Below are 19526 nucleotides of genomic sequence, written 5' to 3' on the forward strand. Positions count from 1 at the left end.
CCTATGAGTCAGTGTTTTTATGCTTCAATGCTTTGAGGTTACCATGGAATTTAAAAATGTCTGGTTTCTAAGGATTTTCATTTTCCAAATCACAACCTTCATTTTTTGTTGTAATTATACAGGAAGCCATAAATTGTTTGCGATAAATGATGCAAGCCATTCCTTTTACAATGCTAAGAGATTATGTGCAAACACGCTCTTTGGAATTTGGATAATAGCTTAGCCTGTTGCAGAATTCCATACACAAGGCAGACACTAAGTGAAACTGAAAGGCCTAACTTCCTTCATGAGAAATACTGCCACACAATCTGTATGGGCTCTTGAGAAACCAGGAAAGTCCCAAATTTGATCCCAGCACTTTATTCCCTAACATCAGAGCTGTAGCCCTGCCCCTGGCTTCAACAATCCTGTACAAGAAAAGAACAAATTTGTCAGGTTCTTCCTTCAGTCTCAGGCTACGCCAACTACATGGAATTCTGGAATAACTTTCCTCTTCAGTGTCAAAGTAGTCATTAAGTTTCACTTGTGACGACAGCAACAATTGACACTGAGGAGGTGCTCTGGAAGTAGAAACCATTCAAGAGAGATAATAAAACAAAAAGTGAACGCAGAGTTTAAAAAAAAAGGAAGCTCTGTCTTCACAGTTTAACCTACTGAGTATTTCAACCATTTCCTGTTCATATTATCAAAGAAGAAGAGAATAAGAGGGATGATCTATGGCTTGGGCAAAGAGTTAGATTACATGGTCCTAAAGGATACAGAGATAAAGAGGGTTAGGAAAGGAATTATGGAGAATGGGTCATATGCGGATAAGTACAAAGCCACCAGTTATGGAACAAAGGAAATATGCAATGCTTAAGAGACAACACTTGGAGGATGAAAGATTTCCAGGCAGTTGTCAGATTGAAGGGGCTTACTGATAAAGGAGTGAGGTTACTGAAGGATTTGAACACGATGAGGAAAGTTTTAAATTAAAGGCTGCAGTTTTCAAAAACTACAAGTTACTTTTTTAAAACGTCTCCTTGTGAATTAATTTGTGAACTTGTTCAAAGCATCTTTAGAGCATTTTATTTTCATTGAATTACAGCTGAAAACAAGTATAGCTGTGTGCAGTTTAAATTGGCTTTCCTGGTATTAAAATAATTTACAAAGCACTGTTTCATTCTTTTGATTTCAGTAAATCTGAGACCAGCTATTGTAATTGACTCCTTCCCCAGTTCCAAAGGTTTGGTGAGCAACAAGTAATTTGAAAGATAAGATGATGTGAATGTTGCGCTCGATGAGGCTGATCTGGTGAATCTTCACAAAAGCTATGAAGTGTTAGAGATAACAAAAAGTTGAAGATCATTTTAAAATTGTTTCTGGGCCATTAAGAATGACAAAGCAGATCAGATGGCTAACCAATTTGAAATTGGTCTAGAAATGTGTGAACATTCAAATTCTTGCAGGACCTGATCAGGTCAAAGTGAAATACTTCTCAAGGATCCTGGAATGAAACTATTCTAGGTAGCCAAAGATGAGGAATCATGGTTCTGAAAGCCTTTGACAGAAAAGACAGTTTCAGCTCAAAGGTGGCCCTGCCATCACTTGTGGAGAGCTAGTGTGTTAAGCCTGCAATTCTGGTGGGTGTTTTGAGAAGATTTGTAGCTCAGGTTGAAGTTCTGGATGCAGGTTTGCATGCTGAGCTAGAAGGTTCATTTTCAGACATTTCATCACCAAAAGAGGTAACATTTTCAGTGAGCCTCCAGACAAAGCACTGCTGTTGTTTTCTGCTTTCTATTTATATGTTTGGTTTCCTTGTGTTGGTGATGTCATTTCCTGTTCTTTTTCTCAGGGGTTGGGAAATCAGGTCCAAGTCAATGTGTTTGTTGACAGAGTTCCGGTTGGAATGCCATGCTTCTAGGACTTATCTTGCGTGTCTCTGTTTGGCTTGTCCCTAGGATGGATGTGTTGTCCTAGTTGAAGTGGTGTACTTCCTCATCTGTGTGTAGGGATACTAGTGAGAGTGGGTCTTGTCGTTTTGTGGGTGGGTACCAGATTGGTGAAAAGTGTTGCAAATGCCTAGTTATTATATTCATTCACGGCATGTGAGCACCACAAGCAAAGCCAGTATTTATTGCCCATGTCTAATTGTTCTCAGGAGGGTAGTGGTGACTGTTTGTTTTGATCCATGACAGTTCATGGCATGAAGGGACATTCACTTTGCTGTTAGGAAGGGAATTCCAGAACTTCGATCAACAGTAAAAGAACAGGGACATGTTTCCAAATCAAGGTGGTGTGTGGCTCGATGTGACACAAGAAGCTGGTGGTGTTGCCATGTAAGGGGCTGATGATGAACCTTGAAGAACTGCTGTAGTGTGCCTTTAGATTGTATATAGTGCTGACACAGTGTGTTGGTGATGATGGTGCTGGATGGGCTGCCAGTCAAGTATATTAAGTTCTCCTGGACAGTGTCAAGATTCTTGAAAATTTTTGATGCTAGGCAGATGAGGCCACACCTGCCGAGAGTTTCTCAGGGAATTCTGTTTATATTTCAGATTTCCAACATCTGGCTTTAATTTGATTTTTAATGCGTTGCTGGTCAAAGTGTTTTCCAGAGTCTGTGTGTGTGACATGGCACTGCCTGTTCATTTCTCTCTAGTGCTGACTGCTCTGTAAAGGTCATGTGGACAATGTACTTCACTTATGTGTGGGAAAAAAAATGAACAAGTTAAGAAGTATGAACGCATCATCCTGTGTGACTGCATAGTCATGGGCTTTATTTTGTAGTTCCCACGTTATTTTTCACCTTGATGTTGCTTAGACCTGAGGACAATCAACTGGGAAAACCAATAAGACAAGGCAGTAGTCAAGTTATTCATTGTCTAGGCATGGGTTCCCTTTGTCTTGCTCTTACTATTCCTGTATAGACAGAATCTTTCATTTGGAAGAGCAATGGCCGGAGTGGAGGAACCTATGATTGAAGAAGATGGGACATTGTTTGTGGCCCCATGCAGCTGCTCACCATTCCAAGTTGCACTGAAACAGTTGGGATGATCGCTTATGGAAGGCCAAGATGAAACAGCAGAAAAATGATGACACGGGATGAGGCTGGAGTAGTCGCGGTCCCGGGGAGTGGTCATTCAGCAATGGCCTGGACTACACTCATAAAAACATAGAAAATAGGTGCAAGAATCGGCCATTCGGCCCTTCAAACCTGCACCACCATTCAATATGATCATGGGTCATCATGCAATCTCTGTATCCTACTCCCACTTTCTCTCCGTACCCCTTAATCTCTTTAGCCACAAGGGCCACATCCAGCTCTATCTTAAGTAGCCCTAATAGCTTTCTGTGGCAGAGAATTCCACAGGTTCACAACTCTCTGAGTGAAGAAATTCTTCCTCATCTCAGTCCTGAATGGCTTACCCCTTATTCTTAGACTGTGACCCCTAGTACTGGAATTAGCCAACATCAGGAACATTCTTCCCACATCTATCCTTAGTCCCATCAGGATTTATATGCTTCTGTGAGATCCCTCCTCGTTCTTCTAAATTCCTTTCAGTCAGCCACATCTGCAAAGCAATCCATCCCCAGGGAGTGGACTTCATTGCTGGCGGTCGAGAGTTATCTTGAGAGAAGTGAGTAAGTGTCAGTGTGTCCAGAGCAAGAGCTTAGATGACATTAAGTGAAAGAACTCTCCCCATCCTCATCCCTTCCTCTTTCCCTCTCATTCCCTCCCTCATCCCCCTCACTCCTTCTCTCCCTCCAACCCTTCTCCCACCCCTCCCACTTTCCCCAACAATGTGAGTTGCAGCGGGGTGAGAACCCTTTTCTATACAGAACAGGTAGTTGACATCTCCAAAGCCAAAACATAAAAAAGTTTAAATAAAACAAAGAATTGTGGATGTTGTAAATCTGAAACAAAAATAGAAAATGCTCGCAAATCTGCAGCACCTGTGTGGAGAAAGGCGAGTTAACTTTTCAAATCTGGTGACTCTTCATCAGAACAACCTACAAAGGTCCTCTCACAATCTAGTATGTAGGGAACTCTTACTCCACGTCTGAGTTTTTTGACATTAACACAGTGGTGCAATGTGCAGAATATGTTAATGAGGACTGAGGCCATCACTGAGAACCATTGTCATTGTGTACACAGTGTTGTCAATAACAAATGAGATATTTGCCTGTCAAATTAATAATATTGCACAATGCTTTGTACTTACTGAAATGGTTCATTAATTTGGAAAGAGTTAAAAGTAGATTGAGGTCCTTGTGGTGCAGTGGTGGCATCCTCACAACAGGTTCAAGTCCTACCTGCTCTAGGGGTGTGAGCAACATCTCAGAACAAACTGATTAGAAAATATCTGAAAGGTAAGACAAATAATTGAAGTGGAGTGTGTCCAGGCAAAATGAGAGGCTGGGAATGCAGAAGAAATACCAGGACCCATATTTTCTTTCCATCATTGGTGGGATTGGATCATACACCTGCATTATTCTAGACATCTGGATTATTAGCATAGGAATATCACCAGAGTTCTGCTGCCTTCTTACGGAAACATCTCCACTGTGTCTGGGATCAGTGTGTTATTTTTAGCAGCAGGGTATACTTTTCATGATGATTAATCAGGTTGCCAAATGAGCAACAGGTATTAAAACGTTTATTTGAACTTGATACATTTGTGACAGTCTAAAAATTAAGGCAGATCCATTCTGCAGCAAAAATGTTAGAATCAATTGATTAAAGATTCCATTTTTTTCACATTTTTATATATCCCTGTGTCCATAATTGTTGTAATAGATCATATTCTGACTCATTGTTACCAAGACAAGTGATCTTTGTTGTAGGCAAGTAGAGATACTTGGAGGCTGCATTCGATGTACATGATTCAAAGTCTACAAATTTAAACCCAGACTGTAATTCATCAATTATTTACAAAATGTATAATAAAACATGTGCTACACTCAAACAGAAGATGACAGTGCTTAAAAGGAAAAAATCACAAGCACCAAGATATAAGAATAATTTCAGAAGCAAATCTCTAAACACAAGAATGGGTAAAAACCTCTTTTGAATGATTTGGAGAAATTTGCAACATTTTTCTTCTGCATTAAAGTTCATACTTTTGATACAATTAAATATTCATACATTTACAGAAAAATAGATTATAATTTGAACATAACATACAAAACATTTTTTTAAACAGGACTTCTATGGCTCAGTGAAGAATTGGAGAGTCATACAGTTCCATACTCTGTAATGAATGTCTTCTTGCTGTTTCACTGAGATCAATGATAACTCTTTCATCATCACAAACATTGCAAAGTATCAAACAATCATGGTCCTTACTCCTGATTGCTACTTAATAATTCTGGATCTGTAAGAACTCTAGATTTTAGGAATGCCAAAAGTTTCTGCCAAGGGACCTATAAACATTCTTTTGCTGTAATTCCTCACTGCAGAGCAGTTCATTGTTTGCCCTCCATTGTGAGATGAAAGTTGCCTGAGTCAGTGCACCAAATTGTTTTACATGAACAATTTCACATCAAATTTATCCTTTTTTGTGCTCAGTTTGGATTCCCACTAGCTACGCAGAGGATTGATTTACCAAATTGCCTTCATTGACAAATCTAAAAGGAAATCAGATTCACAACTTTAAATGAAATAGAGAATACAAGAAATGAACAAATGTATTTAAAGTTATATACCAATTTAAATTACACATCATTAATGGATGCAGTAACAATCAAATGAAAAACAGTGGTTGTAAGGGCAACTCACTGGTGTCATAATTAACAAATACTTCACAAATCACTGACATTATTGAGACCAGTGACTGAAACTATTTGAAGCTTGTAATATTGAGAATACTTTGAGATTAAACTCTGAAACATTGAATCAACCTTCAATGATAGGTTTCTGTTTCTCTTGGGTTCTTGATTCTGGTTGAACCCAACACAAATGATGGTATCTGGATTACCCTCACTAACAGACACTCATATATATAGGAGATATACTTAGCTTTTGTCAAACATAACCGCACAATATAACGTCTTCCTTTTGCTTTGAAATACTTTGTATTATCCGTATATATGCAAAGTGAAGACTATTAGAGAAGAAGATAAACAGTGTGTCCTTCCACCTATAAAGCATAACATGATTTTGTTGCCATTGTCACCATCGTTCCACTGTTGACTTGTATTACCTATTGGACAGAAAGCAGTTCAAGCTCTTTTTAATATCTTAAGCTTCTCTCATTAAATTTAGCAATCTGAGTCATACCTTAGAAGGGACTATCCACTTTTGCTGTCATTCACTTCTAAGTAACATGGAGGTTTCACAGATAGCCTTGCACTGTTATTAAAAATATTCAATAAGTTTAGTTGAATTTGACAGCTGCCCTTTTGTTAAAGATGTTCAATAAGTTAACTTGAACTTGAAATGTTTTGTATGAATGAAGCCTGAACATTTGAACATACCAGCCTGTATGTTTCTGTTCTACAACACCACTGTATTAATCCATCCTCAGTTTTAAAAGGAATCCATTTAAATTTGAAGAAACATGGCATAGATAAGTGTCACTGATTGCCTGAGTTTGACCATCACTGATTTTCTGACAATAGTAACTAATATTTTGTGAGCGTCTACACAAACCTGTATCACTTGATTTATGCATTCACCGTTTCACAGCATTCAGTTCACTAACGAGCTTCACACTGAGAGCTCAATTGCAAAGCTTACCTCTTCTATGACTGCACATTTCAGTAAATTTGGAGAAGCCTCTCACCCACCTACACTCTCCATTCCAATCCTTAAAGGCATTCTTCAGGCAAATTACATGGCACTGTGTGAAAAATACTTCCGAGCAGACCTTGGGGGAGCTGAAGACATTTTCATCTTTCTTTTCTTGATCTTGTTGATTGGAGGTGGGTCACATGTAAGATTGTGCTCTGTTTTCTTGTGACAGGCAATGTGAACCAGCTTCAGGTTGGCCAGAGTAAACAAGTGACTGTAGAAAAATTCAACCTGATTGTCATCGGTGTCCTGATTCTTTACAGTATTGACTATTGCTGGAATGATGGCCCGCTTTTTCTCAATCCTGTGGAGAAAATGCTGAATTAGGAATATTGAAATAAAACGCAATCTTCGTTAAATGTACACATTTAAACAAGTCAAATTTCACAATTACTACTGAGGATTGTTCAATCAAATAAATAATTACAATTCACACTTTCAACTTGGGAATCTCTGAAATTTATTCTCATCAGTTTATTTCAAAATATTGGCAGGGTTTAGCCAGAGTGAGGAAGAGACAGTCACAGGACACACATATCACTTCCTGTCAGACCATGTAGCAAGATTTCAGCCTCAGAATAAACTGGAATTCAGTCGTAATGATGATGTAGTCATCACAATCAAATAATATTTCATAAAAGCAGATCACATCTGGCAAATGTAGAGATAACTTTACCAGATAATTAAAAGCAACAGCAATAAACTCACTGACAAACTCTGCTGGTTTCTCAAGCTGTGACTTTAGTCTCCACATCAGAGCAGAAAGAGGGTCATACACAGGATCCTTCTGTAAAGCTCAAGACTCCAATCATGTCATTAGGACCTCCTTGCTGTTTTAATCTGAGACCTCAATAGGGTAATTGTAGCTTTTCAGCCAGGTCACCCAAGCAAAGAGTGGGCGTGTGACAAGAAGAGGCCTTTTAAAAAGAAAGCCATTTTGGTGCGATTTTCTCTGGAGCTCAGCATCGTTCCCTTGCTCCTGTGCCTGGGAATTTACCCTCCCTTTTGGAGGCCAGAATCTACTTCCCACCAACTTCATGCAGGAAGCTGGCTGAATGCAGGCTGATGACTTGCAATCTCTCGAGCCTCATGCTGCCTAGTTTGGAATGATCCACTCCCCGATCACGTGTTAAATCAGGCATTTTGTTTTTAAGCCTTTCGGAAGTTTCAAAATAGTTTCACAAACAGACTTACAAATGACTCAATAAATAAACTAAACAAATCAACATATTATCATCTGCTCTGCAAAATGATTCACTAAAGGTTTCTGTATTTATAGAACATTAAACACAATTTAAAAATGTTTAAGTCCAATTCTTTAAAAGTGAAAATTTGATTAATTTATTGCCTGTCCGTGGTTGCTGAGGAGAAGAATCTGTGAGCTGTCTCCTTGAACTGTTGTACTTTATGATGTATAAGTACACCCACAGTGCTGTGGGGGAGGGAAGTCCTGGATTTTGACCCAGCAACACTGAAGTAACAGCAACATATATCAAAGTCAGGATGATGTGACTTAGAGGGGAATTTGCACGAGGTAATATCTCGTATCTTTGCCCTTGTTGGTGGTACAGATTGTAGGTTTGTAAGGTGCTACTGGAAGAGGTTTGTTCAGTTGTTGCAGTGCACTGTGTAGATGATGCACTCAGATGCCACTGTGCTAGTGACAGAAAGAGCGAAGGTCGAAGGTGGTGGGGTTGGAGGGGGGAACGAGGGAGAGAGGAATGCCAATCAAGCAGGTTGCTTTGTCCTGGATGGTGTTGAGCTTCTTGAGTGTTGTTGGTGTTGCACTCATCCACACAAGTTGGGAAAATTTATTAATTAGTGGCTTAGTGTCTGTTATTCGTAAGATTATTCACTCGTGTGAGATAGCGTAAAAAACAAGAGCAAATCTACAAACTGTAAATACACTAACCATGAGAGTAAGACCAGGAATGGCTTAATTTTTCCCCTGCTCATAATAAAGGAGATAAAAAACACTAAAAAAGAAAGGGATCTTATCAGAACTGAATTTTGATAATTAGCTTTCAACTCCCACATCAAATTTGAACATGAAATCTCAAAGTTATTGTGAAAACTTTACAAACATTCAAACCGAGACGTAACCGCCTCAAATTTTGCAGAGAATCACGGTGGCTCAGTGGTTAGCACTGCTGCCTCACAGCACTGGAGACCTGGGTTTGATCCCAGCCTCGGGTGACTGTCTATGATATGTTTGCACATTCTCCCTGTGTCTGTGTGAGTTTCCTCTGTTTGCTCCCACAATCCAAAGATGTGCAGATTAGGTAAATTGGCCATGCTAAATTGCCTATAGTGTTCAGGGATGTGCAGGTTAGGGGTAAATGTAGAGGAATGGGTGTGGGTGGGGTACTCTTTGGAAGGTCGGTGTGGACTTGTAAGACAATTCGGTGTGGGCCTGTTTCCACACTGTAGGAACTTTTCTATGAACTCAGTTTCCCAAACATACAGAAATGATGGTTGAAAGTGCACACCTCCACTCACCTGTGATCCAGGTTCCACGTGCTAAACACAATTCTGTTTTCTTTGTTACCATATGGATTGATGGAATGGAAAGAACTGCACTCCTGCTGATCAAACGCCCCCTGAAAATGTATAGAAGTTCAATTCCAATGTTTAATTCCAACCTGACAATTTGTTTAGTCTTGAACAGAGATTTGGCTGAAGCTCTTGTTTAAACAGGAAAAGTTTATGAATACTTTGTGCCATTGGTGTAAGTTAGCTTTGGAAGCAACCTGAACCACCGCAGCCCAAACAAAGCATTTGAACCACTGAGGTGCCCATGCATTTCCACATAAGCTTATGCTAGTGGTTTCTAAAAAGAATATAGAAACCAGGGCACATGTATTTGTCACACCTCAGTTGGAAACACACTCAACTCTGAAACAGAAGATGGCTTATTTAGGGCCCACTCCAGAGACTTAATCACAAAATATATGCAGACACCACACAGTGTTCAAGGTGTGGTCTCATCAATGCTTCTAATAACATTTGTACTTTTATGTTCAATAATGGGTCAGATTCCCATTTACCTTCTTAACCACTTCCTATAGTTGCATATTAACCTTTTTATGATTCATACAGTAGAAAACCTTGATTCTTCTGCTATAGTGATTGTAATGAGGTCAGTCAGGTGGACCTCATAGAATATGAGTTCCCTATTTGGGGCTGTTAAGCTTGTCCAATCAGGGAACCCTGGCTGACAGTTGTAAACAGACATGTCAGAGGATCTGCTCACTCTGACAGCTGGCTCTGAGGGAACTGAATCAGTGTAAAGGACTCTGGAGTTTTTTGGTGATGGGATACCAGCCGCTGTGGAGTTATTTCATCTGCAACTCATAATTCAGCAATAGTTCTCCTTTTAAATAACATCCAGATTTTTTATTCTCCTTGCTAAAATGTACAACTTCATATTTTCCCACACCATACTCCAACGGCAACATTCTTGGTGACTCACTCAACATATAGAATTTTCCTCAGTTTACACTGCTTCTCTTTAAAAAAACAGTTGTTCATAGGATGTAGGTGTTGCCAGCACAGGCAATATTTATTCCCCATCTCCAGTTGCCCACAGGAAGGTTTAAGGAGTCAGCTCACAGAACTGTTGTATGTGTAGGTTTACCCACAGTGCTATGTGGGAGGGAGTTCCAGGATTTTGACTCAGAACGCTGAAGTAACAGTGATATATTTCCAATGATGGTGTGACTCAGAGGGGAATTTGCATGTGGTGGTGTTCACATGTATCTCATACCTTTATGCTTGTTGATGGTAGAGGTTATGGGTTTGAAAAATGCTCCTGGAGGAGATTTGTTAAGTTTCTGCAGTGTATCATGTAGATGATGCATTCAGATGACACTGTGCTCGTGACAGAAAGAGTGAAGGTTGAAGGTGATGAGGAGATGCTGATCAAGCAGGTTGCTTTGTTCCAAATGGTGTTGAGCTTCTTGAGTGCTGTACTCGTCCAGGCAAATTGAGAGCACTCTATCGCACTCCTGACTTGTGCCTTGAAGATGGTGTGCAGGCTTTGGGGAGATAGACTGTAAGTTACTTGACATGATTTCCCAATCTCTGACCAGTTATAGCTGTAATATTTACATGGCTGATTCAGTTCAGTTTCTGGTCAATGGTAAGTCCCAGTATGTTGATCATGGGGCATTCAGCAATGGTAATAACAGTTGAATGTCAAGGAGAGATGGTTAGATTATTTCTTGTTGGAGATAGACATTGTTTGGTAACTTAGCCTTGCCTGACAAGTACAGAGTTGGTGACATGAAAGGTGAAGCAAATTCATTAGCTAACGAGAAGCTTCTGATAATTCAGCTTTTACATCGCTGTTATCTGCATTTCATATCATCACAATGATTTTGATACTTCACAGAAATATATTTTGGCACCCAACGTCTACCAACCCACAATGACACTCACTATTTCTGATAAAGGATCACTGGACTTCAAACTTTAACTGTGTTTCTCTCTATAGCTGCTGAGTTTCTCCACACGTTCTGTTTTTGTTTAAAATCTCCAGCACCCGGAGTTAAACATAGAACATTACAGCACAGTACAGGCCCTTCGGCCCTCCATGTTGTGCCACCCTGTTCTTTGATTTATTTACACACATTTCAACCCGATAATGGGATGGCCTTCCCCATGGACATTCAATGGAGGAAGATTTACAACAGCCCCATATTGAGGTACTGCACAGTCACTGTTGCAATCTCAGCAACATAGCAGCTAATTTTCACACAGCATGGTCCAGTAAACAGCAGTGAGAAAATGATCAGATAATCTGTTTTAGTGACAAAAAGCGAAGTACCATATATGTTGGAATTTGAAATAAAAAGTTAAAAAGTGAGAGGGACTTATCAGATTTCGCAGTATCTGTCCAAAATGATTCTTCTTCAGAATTCTGAATCTGTTTTCGTGATGATGGTTGTTGGCTTGATGCTGTGATGATTTTTCTTAAAATGTGTCACAGGATTATTTTTGCATCCACTTGAGACAGTGTTCGAGGTCTCTATTTAATACCTCATCACAAAGACAGTACCTGAAATTCTGGACCACTCCCTTAGTACTAGGTTATCAGCCAAGTGTTCAAGCATCTGGATCAGCATCTGAACTGTTGATCTTATGACTAAGAGGTGAAAGTCTTACCAATGAGTAATGAGCATTAAGTATACTTCTCCATTGTATGAGGTTATCACTTTGGATTTGAGAGAAACAATTTGGAATATTTACTTAATTTTGAAGGGTTAACAGCTAAGGACACAGGGAGAGTCCTCACAATGTATAATTGACTAGTTTTAAGAGCCAATGAAGAGACTCTGCAAAGTCGGCAGGAATTGTCCTTTACATTTTGGTATGATGTCAAATCTAAACCTGCTTGATGTATGATGTGACAAATGGTGTCCTCCAGAGTTTGAGCCAGAGACCTCAACTTTTCACCCTTTATGTCAGCATGAATGAAGGAACAGAGTCACATGTGCAAGTTTGCAGATGATACTTATGTTAGGACGAACAGAAAGTTATAAAGATGGAAAGAGGGAATTACAAAAGGACAGAATGGATCAAGTGTCTGAGAAAAAATGTGTCAAGTGGAAGTGAAGACATTTCAGAATATCCATGCTAGAAAGACCAGTTTATTGACTTGAGGGACAATTTCTTTTACAGACAGAGAGTGGTTTGTGTGAGGAATGAACTTCCAGAGGAAGTGGTGGTTTTAGGCTTAGTCACAATGTTTGAAAGATATTTAGATAAATATATAATTAAGAAATGTTTGGAGGAATATAGGCTGAGCACAGGCAGGTGGGATTGATTTAGTTTGGGATTATCGTCAGCATGGACTGGTTGAACTGTTTGAGGTGAGGTGAAATTTCTTTACTCACTGTTGTGATTGTTGACATTTTCTGCCTTTTAGAGCTGTGGATATTCAGTCAAAAAGTAGATTGAAGAGATGGACTAATAGAGTTTGGGTAGATTAGATTAGATTAGATTAGATTACTTACAGTGTGGAAACAGGCCCTTCGGCCCAACAAGTCCACACCGCCCCGCCGAAGCGTAACCCACCCATACCACTACATCTACATTTACCCCTTACCTAACACTATGGGCAATTTAGCATGGCCAATTCACCTGGCCTGCACATCTTTGGACTGTGGGAGGAAACCGGAGCACCCGGAGGAAACCCACGCAGACACGAGGAGAACGTGCAAACTCCACACAGTCAGTCGCCTGAGGCGGGAATTGAACCCGGGTCTCAGGCGCTGTGAGGCAGCAGTGCTAACCACTGTTAGGGAATCTGGAGTCATGAGCATATTATGGGAAATAAGAATTATTATAGAATGTCAGCAATGATCGTATTGAATAGCAGATTAGATAAGAGAGGCTTTATGGCAGACTGATGTTTCAACTTTTTTTTTCTTTATTTGCCAATTCCTTTGGTTGTGCATCATTTAATCTCAGCTGTTTTCTGTAAAGCTATTGAATTTCTCCTTCATTGTTAAATAAGAGACAGCGCTATGGCTTGTTTAAAATCTATTTCATTTGTAACTTTTCCCAATTCTGATTAAAGATTATCAGCTTGAACTGTTAGCTCTGTTACTCCCTCCACAGATGCTGCCTGACATGTTCAATATTTCCAGCATCTTGTTTTTACTTCACATCTTGAGTATCTACAATATTTTGCTTCTGAAACAGTGTTGAACTGATTGATCAGTAGAGACTAATGTCTATCAATTAGCATACAACAGTCATGGCACATGAAAAACCCCAGGCTTGAGGTTTCAGTTTATATTTTGCTCAGCTATCACCTTAAACTCACCTGACAAGTAAACCATCCTTCATCAGTGCAGAGACGACTATTATCATTTGCAGTCCTGTCAAAGTAACACCCATTGAACTTACTTTGTCGAAGCAGTTTCTCTATTCTTGCTACAAATGCACAGTACTTTTCCTTCACTTTTTTATCAACATTTTCAGCATGGCTTTTAACCTGTGAATGGAAACAATGTGTTACAGTGTCTTTGTACTCATTGAATCAACATGCTAGGTGATGCTGCCATATCACAGTGGATGTATACATTTTGCATTAAGGGAAGAAATATGAAGGAGAATATTTGTAAGTAATTATTTGAATCACTTCACTATTGGAGCATGTGCTTTCAGGTGCCAAGGTTCCAAGCTCTATAATTTCTCTTCTCCAGTTAAGACACTCCATAAAACCCACCTGTTTGACAAAGCTTATCGTCACCTGCCCTAATATTTCCAGTGTGAAATTTTGTTAGATAAAATTCCTGCAAAGTATCATTGGATTTTTTCTGTTAAAGGTGTGAGATAAATGATAGTTGTTGGAAGCATTTTTACAGAACAATAGATTATGCTATAAAGAATGAGCTCGTGAGGATCCAACATCCAGGCCACACAACCAATTGACAGAGTGCCATACCTTGAAGCAACTGACTTGGGAGGTGTTCCTTTTAAAAGGAAAATGCTTGGAACCAACACCACTCCAAGTATGCAAATGTTCCTAGGCTTCTGGTGAGAGGAAGGGCATTGCTTTATTACAAATGTACACTTTGAGAAAAGTGCATAATTTAATCTTACCACATCATGGTAGAAGGAGTAAAATAGAAATGGGTAGACTTTTGAAATTATTACATTTACAATCTTTGGTTATTACAACATGATGGAAACAGCCTAATCAGGTTAATGTGATAATTTGGCATAAAGCGCATCTCAAAAGGTAGAAAACATTGTGCTTCATACAGATAATTTTATATTAAAGAATATAAATTGTTTCAATTTCATACCTCTGTCAGGTAATTTCTCATTCTTCTGCCACAACTGAATCTCATATAATCAGATTTGGTTTTAAATCGCGATTCCAAACCTGAAATATAACAGATCCTATAGATCGTGCTTGTAATTTGTAGTAACAGTTATATACTAGTGTAACTGAATCATCAACTCACAAAGGGGTTGAATAGGATATTTAATTGCCTACTTTTGAAGAAGATGGTCACTGTGTAGCACATTTATTGCATGTATGTTAATAATTACCCTAGGTCACCTATAATGCCAAGTTACATTTTCTGCAATAAATCTGATACAGCTGTGCCAAAATGTAGCCTTATTTCCACCTACTGTGTCTCTTTTTCCCTCATTAACTCTCCAATCTCTAGTGAAGCAGCATTGTAAATGTTAGGCTGCTTAGGAGGGAGTCTGTCGAAATCACATTGCTGCAAATGAGTTCAATAACAAAGTCTTAAATGTAATGTTATGCCAGTTTCTTTGACAGAGGAACAAAGACTTCTTCAAGTGGTTTAGCACATCTAAGCTCACTTGATGGAAGGTTATGTGTAGACATTGAAGACAGACCTAAAGGTGACACCATACTCAGTCAAAGAGTTCCAAACACACAGACATGCAGTAAGCATCATCAGGAAAAGATAGAAGATGTGTGGCATGGGGAAGGGAGAATGATGTTGTTGGGACTATGACATATGCCTGAGAAAATTGTGCATGATTGTCAAAGAAATCCTATCAGTGGGCTGAATGAGAATTTCTTGTTTCATTTGAGCATGAATTTACCATTGGTATATTTTGCATGTTGTTTCTAAACAACCAAGGTTATTCAGTCTGATATTTCTATCAACATCAGCAGCACATCACCTTCAAACCACTCCTGGTCATCCTTACGATTTTCAGCTGTTATATTTCCAGCAGTGTTTTGAACAATGTACTGCAGCAGCATCTTTCTCCTGGGTTCTGTTTCATCAGATAACATTTGTCTTGCAATCATAATTAGTTCTTCATTATTTTGGTCATGAAATATTTTATTTAAATAGTAGCAAATTTCTGTAAATGAGACAGAAATACAAGTCTTTAGTTTTAAAATCAATCTGAATTGGAATTATGATCTTAAATTATTATAAGCTACAGTGAAACATTGTTATTCAGATTCAATTTTTTGCTTACACAATAGGCTATCTCATCAGCAAGCCTTCAATATTGCAAACTACATTCCATATAGTCTAGCATGTTGCTTTGGCACATGAAGTAATCCATCCCCCAAATCCTCCACCATACAAAATACTCCTAATTTGATGACACTAAGTCTTCTTGTCCCAGTGCCCATCAAATGTACTCCTCAAATGCAGGGATAAGCATCAGCTCTGTGTGAGCAACCAACTAAAAGTGTACATTTGCAACAGATCTCCCAGAAAACTGCTCCCATTTAGATGGTACAAGGACTAGGTTACACGGTTTTAAGGTTTTTCACAAGTGAAACTACTCGATGTGGAATGAATAAACCACTGCTTATGAGCATGGGAAGAAATGATTCTAAAAGAAAATTGAATGGGCACTTAAGGGAAGTAAATTTGAAGGCTGCAGGGACAGTGTAACAAAATAAGACATGATGGATTGCTAAGCAGAGAGCTATCATGACTTTCATGGATTGAATGACCTTCTCCTGTGTCCTTATGACTGTATGAAAGCAGTTGCAAAAGACTCGTAGACAAATGGCACTTTCAGGATTGGATAAAATGTTAATTTTTTAAAATCCCAAACCCAACTTCCAGTTTTGATGGAGCTGGGATGGATCTGGAGAGTAGGGAACACTCCCAAGAGGTTACTTAGCATGTACTGCCCAACTGGATTCCCAACATCTGGCTAACATCTAAAGGGAGACAAGGACTCCTCCATGAAAAGGGTGGGCACCTTTACAGAACAGCTTGTCAGCCAAGAAAAGCAAGTGTGCAACCTCCAACCCACCACATTTATTTGCTTCCCAATCTTTGAGTATGAGTGACTGCAGTTCTGTACTTCTGTTGCACCCGCCCCCCCCCCCCCCCCCCCCCGCCACACCCTAAATAATGAGCAGCTTTGCTATTCCTGGGCTGCATCTCCTTTGAACCTTTGCCCTACTCCACAGGGTATCAAACCTGTCAATCTGGCTGACTTCCAGAGGTGGAACCAACTTGAAGAAAGTCAACGAGAAACCAGGAATCCCAGGTTTCCCAAATAAAATCTGTTCCCTCTCCTCTCAAAATCTGTCCAGTCCACATGGGAATCTGGACTTACCTCCATTCCACTGCTGTCCCTGCTCCAGAAAGATAAGCTTACAGTTATCTTCCAGACACGAGAAATTGTCAGCATGAACTTCTGTCCCATCTTTGTACAAACATAAGCGACATCTTTGACGTGGGATCTATCCAAGATAAAACAAGCAGTTACCGTAAAATATAATAAACACTATTCTTTTTTCCTGTAATCATTTTGTGGGGGTTGGTGAGTTCAATTGGCTGGATGGCTGGTTTGCAATGCAAAGAGGTATCAACAGTGTGGGCTCAATTCCTGGATCAGGGACTCTCCTTCTCAACCTTTTCTCTCACCTGATATGTGGTGACCCTCAGGTTAAATCACCACCAGTCATTTCTCCCTCTTTAATAAAAGAGCAGCCATGTGGCAGATTAGACAACAGTAACTTTATGTTTTTTTAATCATTCTGTAGCTATTTTTAAAGAAATGACAACATGGTCCTTTCACCTCAAGAGAATTGGCTTGAAAAATTCCTGATGAAGGGCTTTTGCCCAAAATGTCGATTTTACTGCTCCTCGGATGCTGCCTGAACTGCTGTGCTCTTCCAGCACCACTAATCCAGAATCTGGTTTCCAGCATCTGCAGTCACTGTTTTTACCTGGTTTCCAATGAGTTTAAGCAAATGACTTGACTCAAATTACCACTGCACAGGTAGTATTACCCTACATTCATAAGAAGAATTTCATAACTCGTTGAAATTGTTGGCAAATAATGTGAAAGCTTTACTGGAGAATGCTTCTGTATAGTATGGTATGCCAAACCTAGAGCCGACATGCCAATTGTACAATACTGAGGAAATCAAAATTCAATAAAGTGCATTTGCGTGAAGTAATATCTTTACCATAGCCAAAAATACTGGCAGAATTTCAGATACAGAGTAACAACACGTTATCCCTGCCAAAGTATAATAGTAAATATCTTAAGTGTTTCCTTGATCTGTGACAGTGTATCACTTAGAAGTAGATATCATGTATCCCAATCCAAATGCAGGAAGGATGCCCACCTGACAAGTGGCAAGTTTTCCAACACCCATCATAGGTAAATACACTTCTTAGCTTGGTAAGTAGTTATATAAATGTTCAATAAAAGATTTGCATTTATAGCCTTTGGCACCAAAGGACTTTTGCAGCAAATATGCAGACAGAAAGATCTCTCAAACAATAACAAAATAATGGTGTATTAGCGGCAAATGGGGAGTAATTATTGGCTAAGACACAGGGGAGACCACTCTTTCTCAAAATAACACCGCAGAATCTGAGCCTTAGTTTAATGTCTTCAAAGGGGGTACGCTGTCAGTGCAGCAAGCCCTTAAGGCTGAAGTGTAACTCAGGGTTGTGTGTTCAAGTCTCTAGAATGGTATCATTTAATTTATAATCTGCTTTTTAGTTTAGGATTATTTAAAATTTATGGGCAATAGGCCTTCACTAAATTACATATAATTTATAAATTACAAGTCGTTTTGGGGACAACAGTTTATAGTGTTTATAAACTACAGGATTTGATTCTCAAAGTAACATAAGATATCCATACCCTCAGTCCTTTCACTTGAATTTGGTGGGACTGTGTGATTCTAGACACAGACTTGTCTCGCCAAAGCCTTTCCAAACCATAGAGGCTGCTCTCGCATTAGAGATAAGCACTTGGTGGTGATTTAAAATGAAGGCTACCAGACCTCGGGCGAGGGAAGTCTTTCATAGTAACCTCAAAGCGGTGATGGGAATTGAACCCACGCTGTTGGTATCACGGACAGAGACTATACAACAGGAAAACGCTGAGCGCCAAATGCTAGCTCGACTATTTAGCCACTCACAGACAAAGGAACCCCGAATAATAAATATGGTGAACGTTTTCAATTCTGCTGGAGGGAAAGTGCAAACACCAGTAAGCTCTCTCCACAGAAAGATTTGCGGAAGTGCTTCTGAACGTCGACAGAAATTAACGAATAAATGTCTCTTCAGATTTCCGATCGTCTCTGTTCATTACAAAGCACTTGCTTTCATAATTTAAAAAAAATTTACACAATGTATTCAATTTCACCTGCAGTTTCTGGCATCCCTTTGTCATTAGATCTTCCAAGTCTCTGGCTACGATTCCATACGTTCTGTCAGTCTTCAAACTCCTCACTTTGAATATGGTCCCCATGTTAAAACTAGGAACTTTTTGTTACAAGGAAACGCAAGTGCGCATGCACTCTCCGAGCCCCCGGCTTGACAAATGTCGGAATAAGGGGAGGAAGTTCCTGAATGTCCTGCTGGTGACATTGTTAACTATCAAATACACACACGCAGGGACAATTGAATACAGTGAAGGGCTTGCTTATTGTTTCTTTCCTTTGTGCTGGTGTTGGATGATTTGCAACAAAATAACGCGCGAAAATATTGGGAATTCCTCGTCATTTGGGTTCCATGCCGTGCGAAAAAAGTTGAAGTTTTCATTCGTGTATGACCTGAAAAATAATGGAAATGTTAAATGTTTCAAGCAGGTGGAAGGGAGGGATGTGGTATGAACAAAAGAGAAGGTTTGTGATCGGGTAGGAGGCATGAAATGACGAACGGTTTTGTGAAAATTGATAAAGAAACAAAAATGTGGCCTGATGAAGAGTGAATGACCTCACTGAATGCAAATCAGAAGAGAATAC

General features: G+C 39.4%; 1 protein-coding gene across 3 annotated transcripts; it reads right to left on the reverse strand.

Moving 5' to 3' along the window:
- Positions 1–4623: 4623 nt before the first annotated feature.
- dffb (DNA fragmentation factor, beta polypeptide (caspase-activated DNase)) lies at positions 4624–19115 on the reverse strand. 3 transcript variants are annotated; one of them, XM_072586741.1, is made up of 7 exons: positions 18926–19103; positions 16871–16997; positions 15458–15643; positions 14596–14675; positions 13608–13778; positions 9275–9375; positions 4624–7079 (listed from the first exon to the last, which is right to left on the reverse strand). In XM_072586741.1, exons 1-7 carry the CDS (start codon positions 19028–19030, stop codon positions 6815–6817), a joined length of 1035 nt encoding a protein of 344 aa, XP_072442842.1. In that variant the 5' UTR covers positions 19031–19103; the 3' UTR covers positions 4624–6814. The 3 variants fall into 3 exon arrangements, 1 of the variants encoding a protein (XP_072442842.1); XR_011962717.1 differs by having other exon boundaries at positions 7025–7079; positions 9275–10812; positions 18926–19115; XR_011962718.1 differs by having other exon boundaries at positions 7055–7079; positions 9265–10812; positions 18926–19115.
- Positions 19116–19526: the final 411 nt, after the last annotated feature.

Source organism: Chiloscyllium punctatum, chromosome 16, assembly GCF_047496795.1.
Source record: "Chiloscyllium punctatum isolate Juve2018m chromosome 16, sChiPun1.3, whole genome shotgun sequence".
In the NCBI taxonomy this organism is placed as follows: domain Eukaryota; kingdom Metazoa; phylum Chordata; class Chondrichthyes; order Orectolobiformes; family Hemiscylliidae; genus Chiloscyllium; species Chiloscyllium punctatum.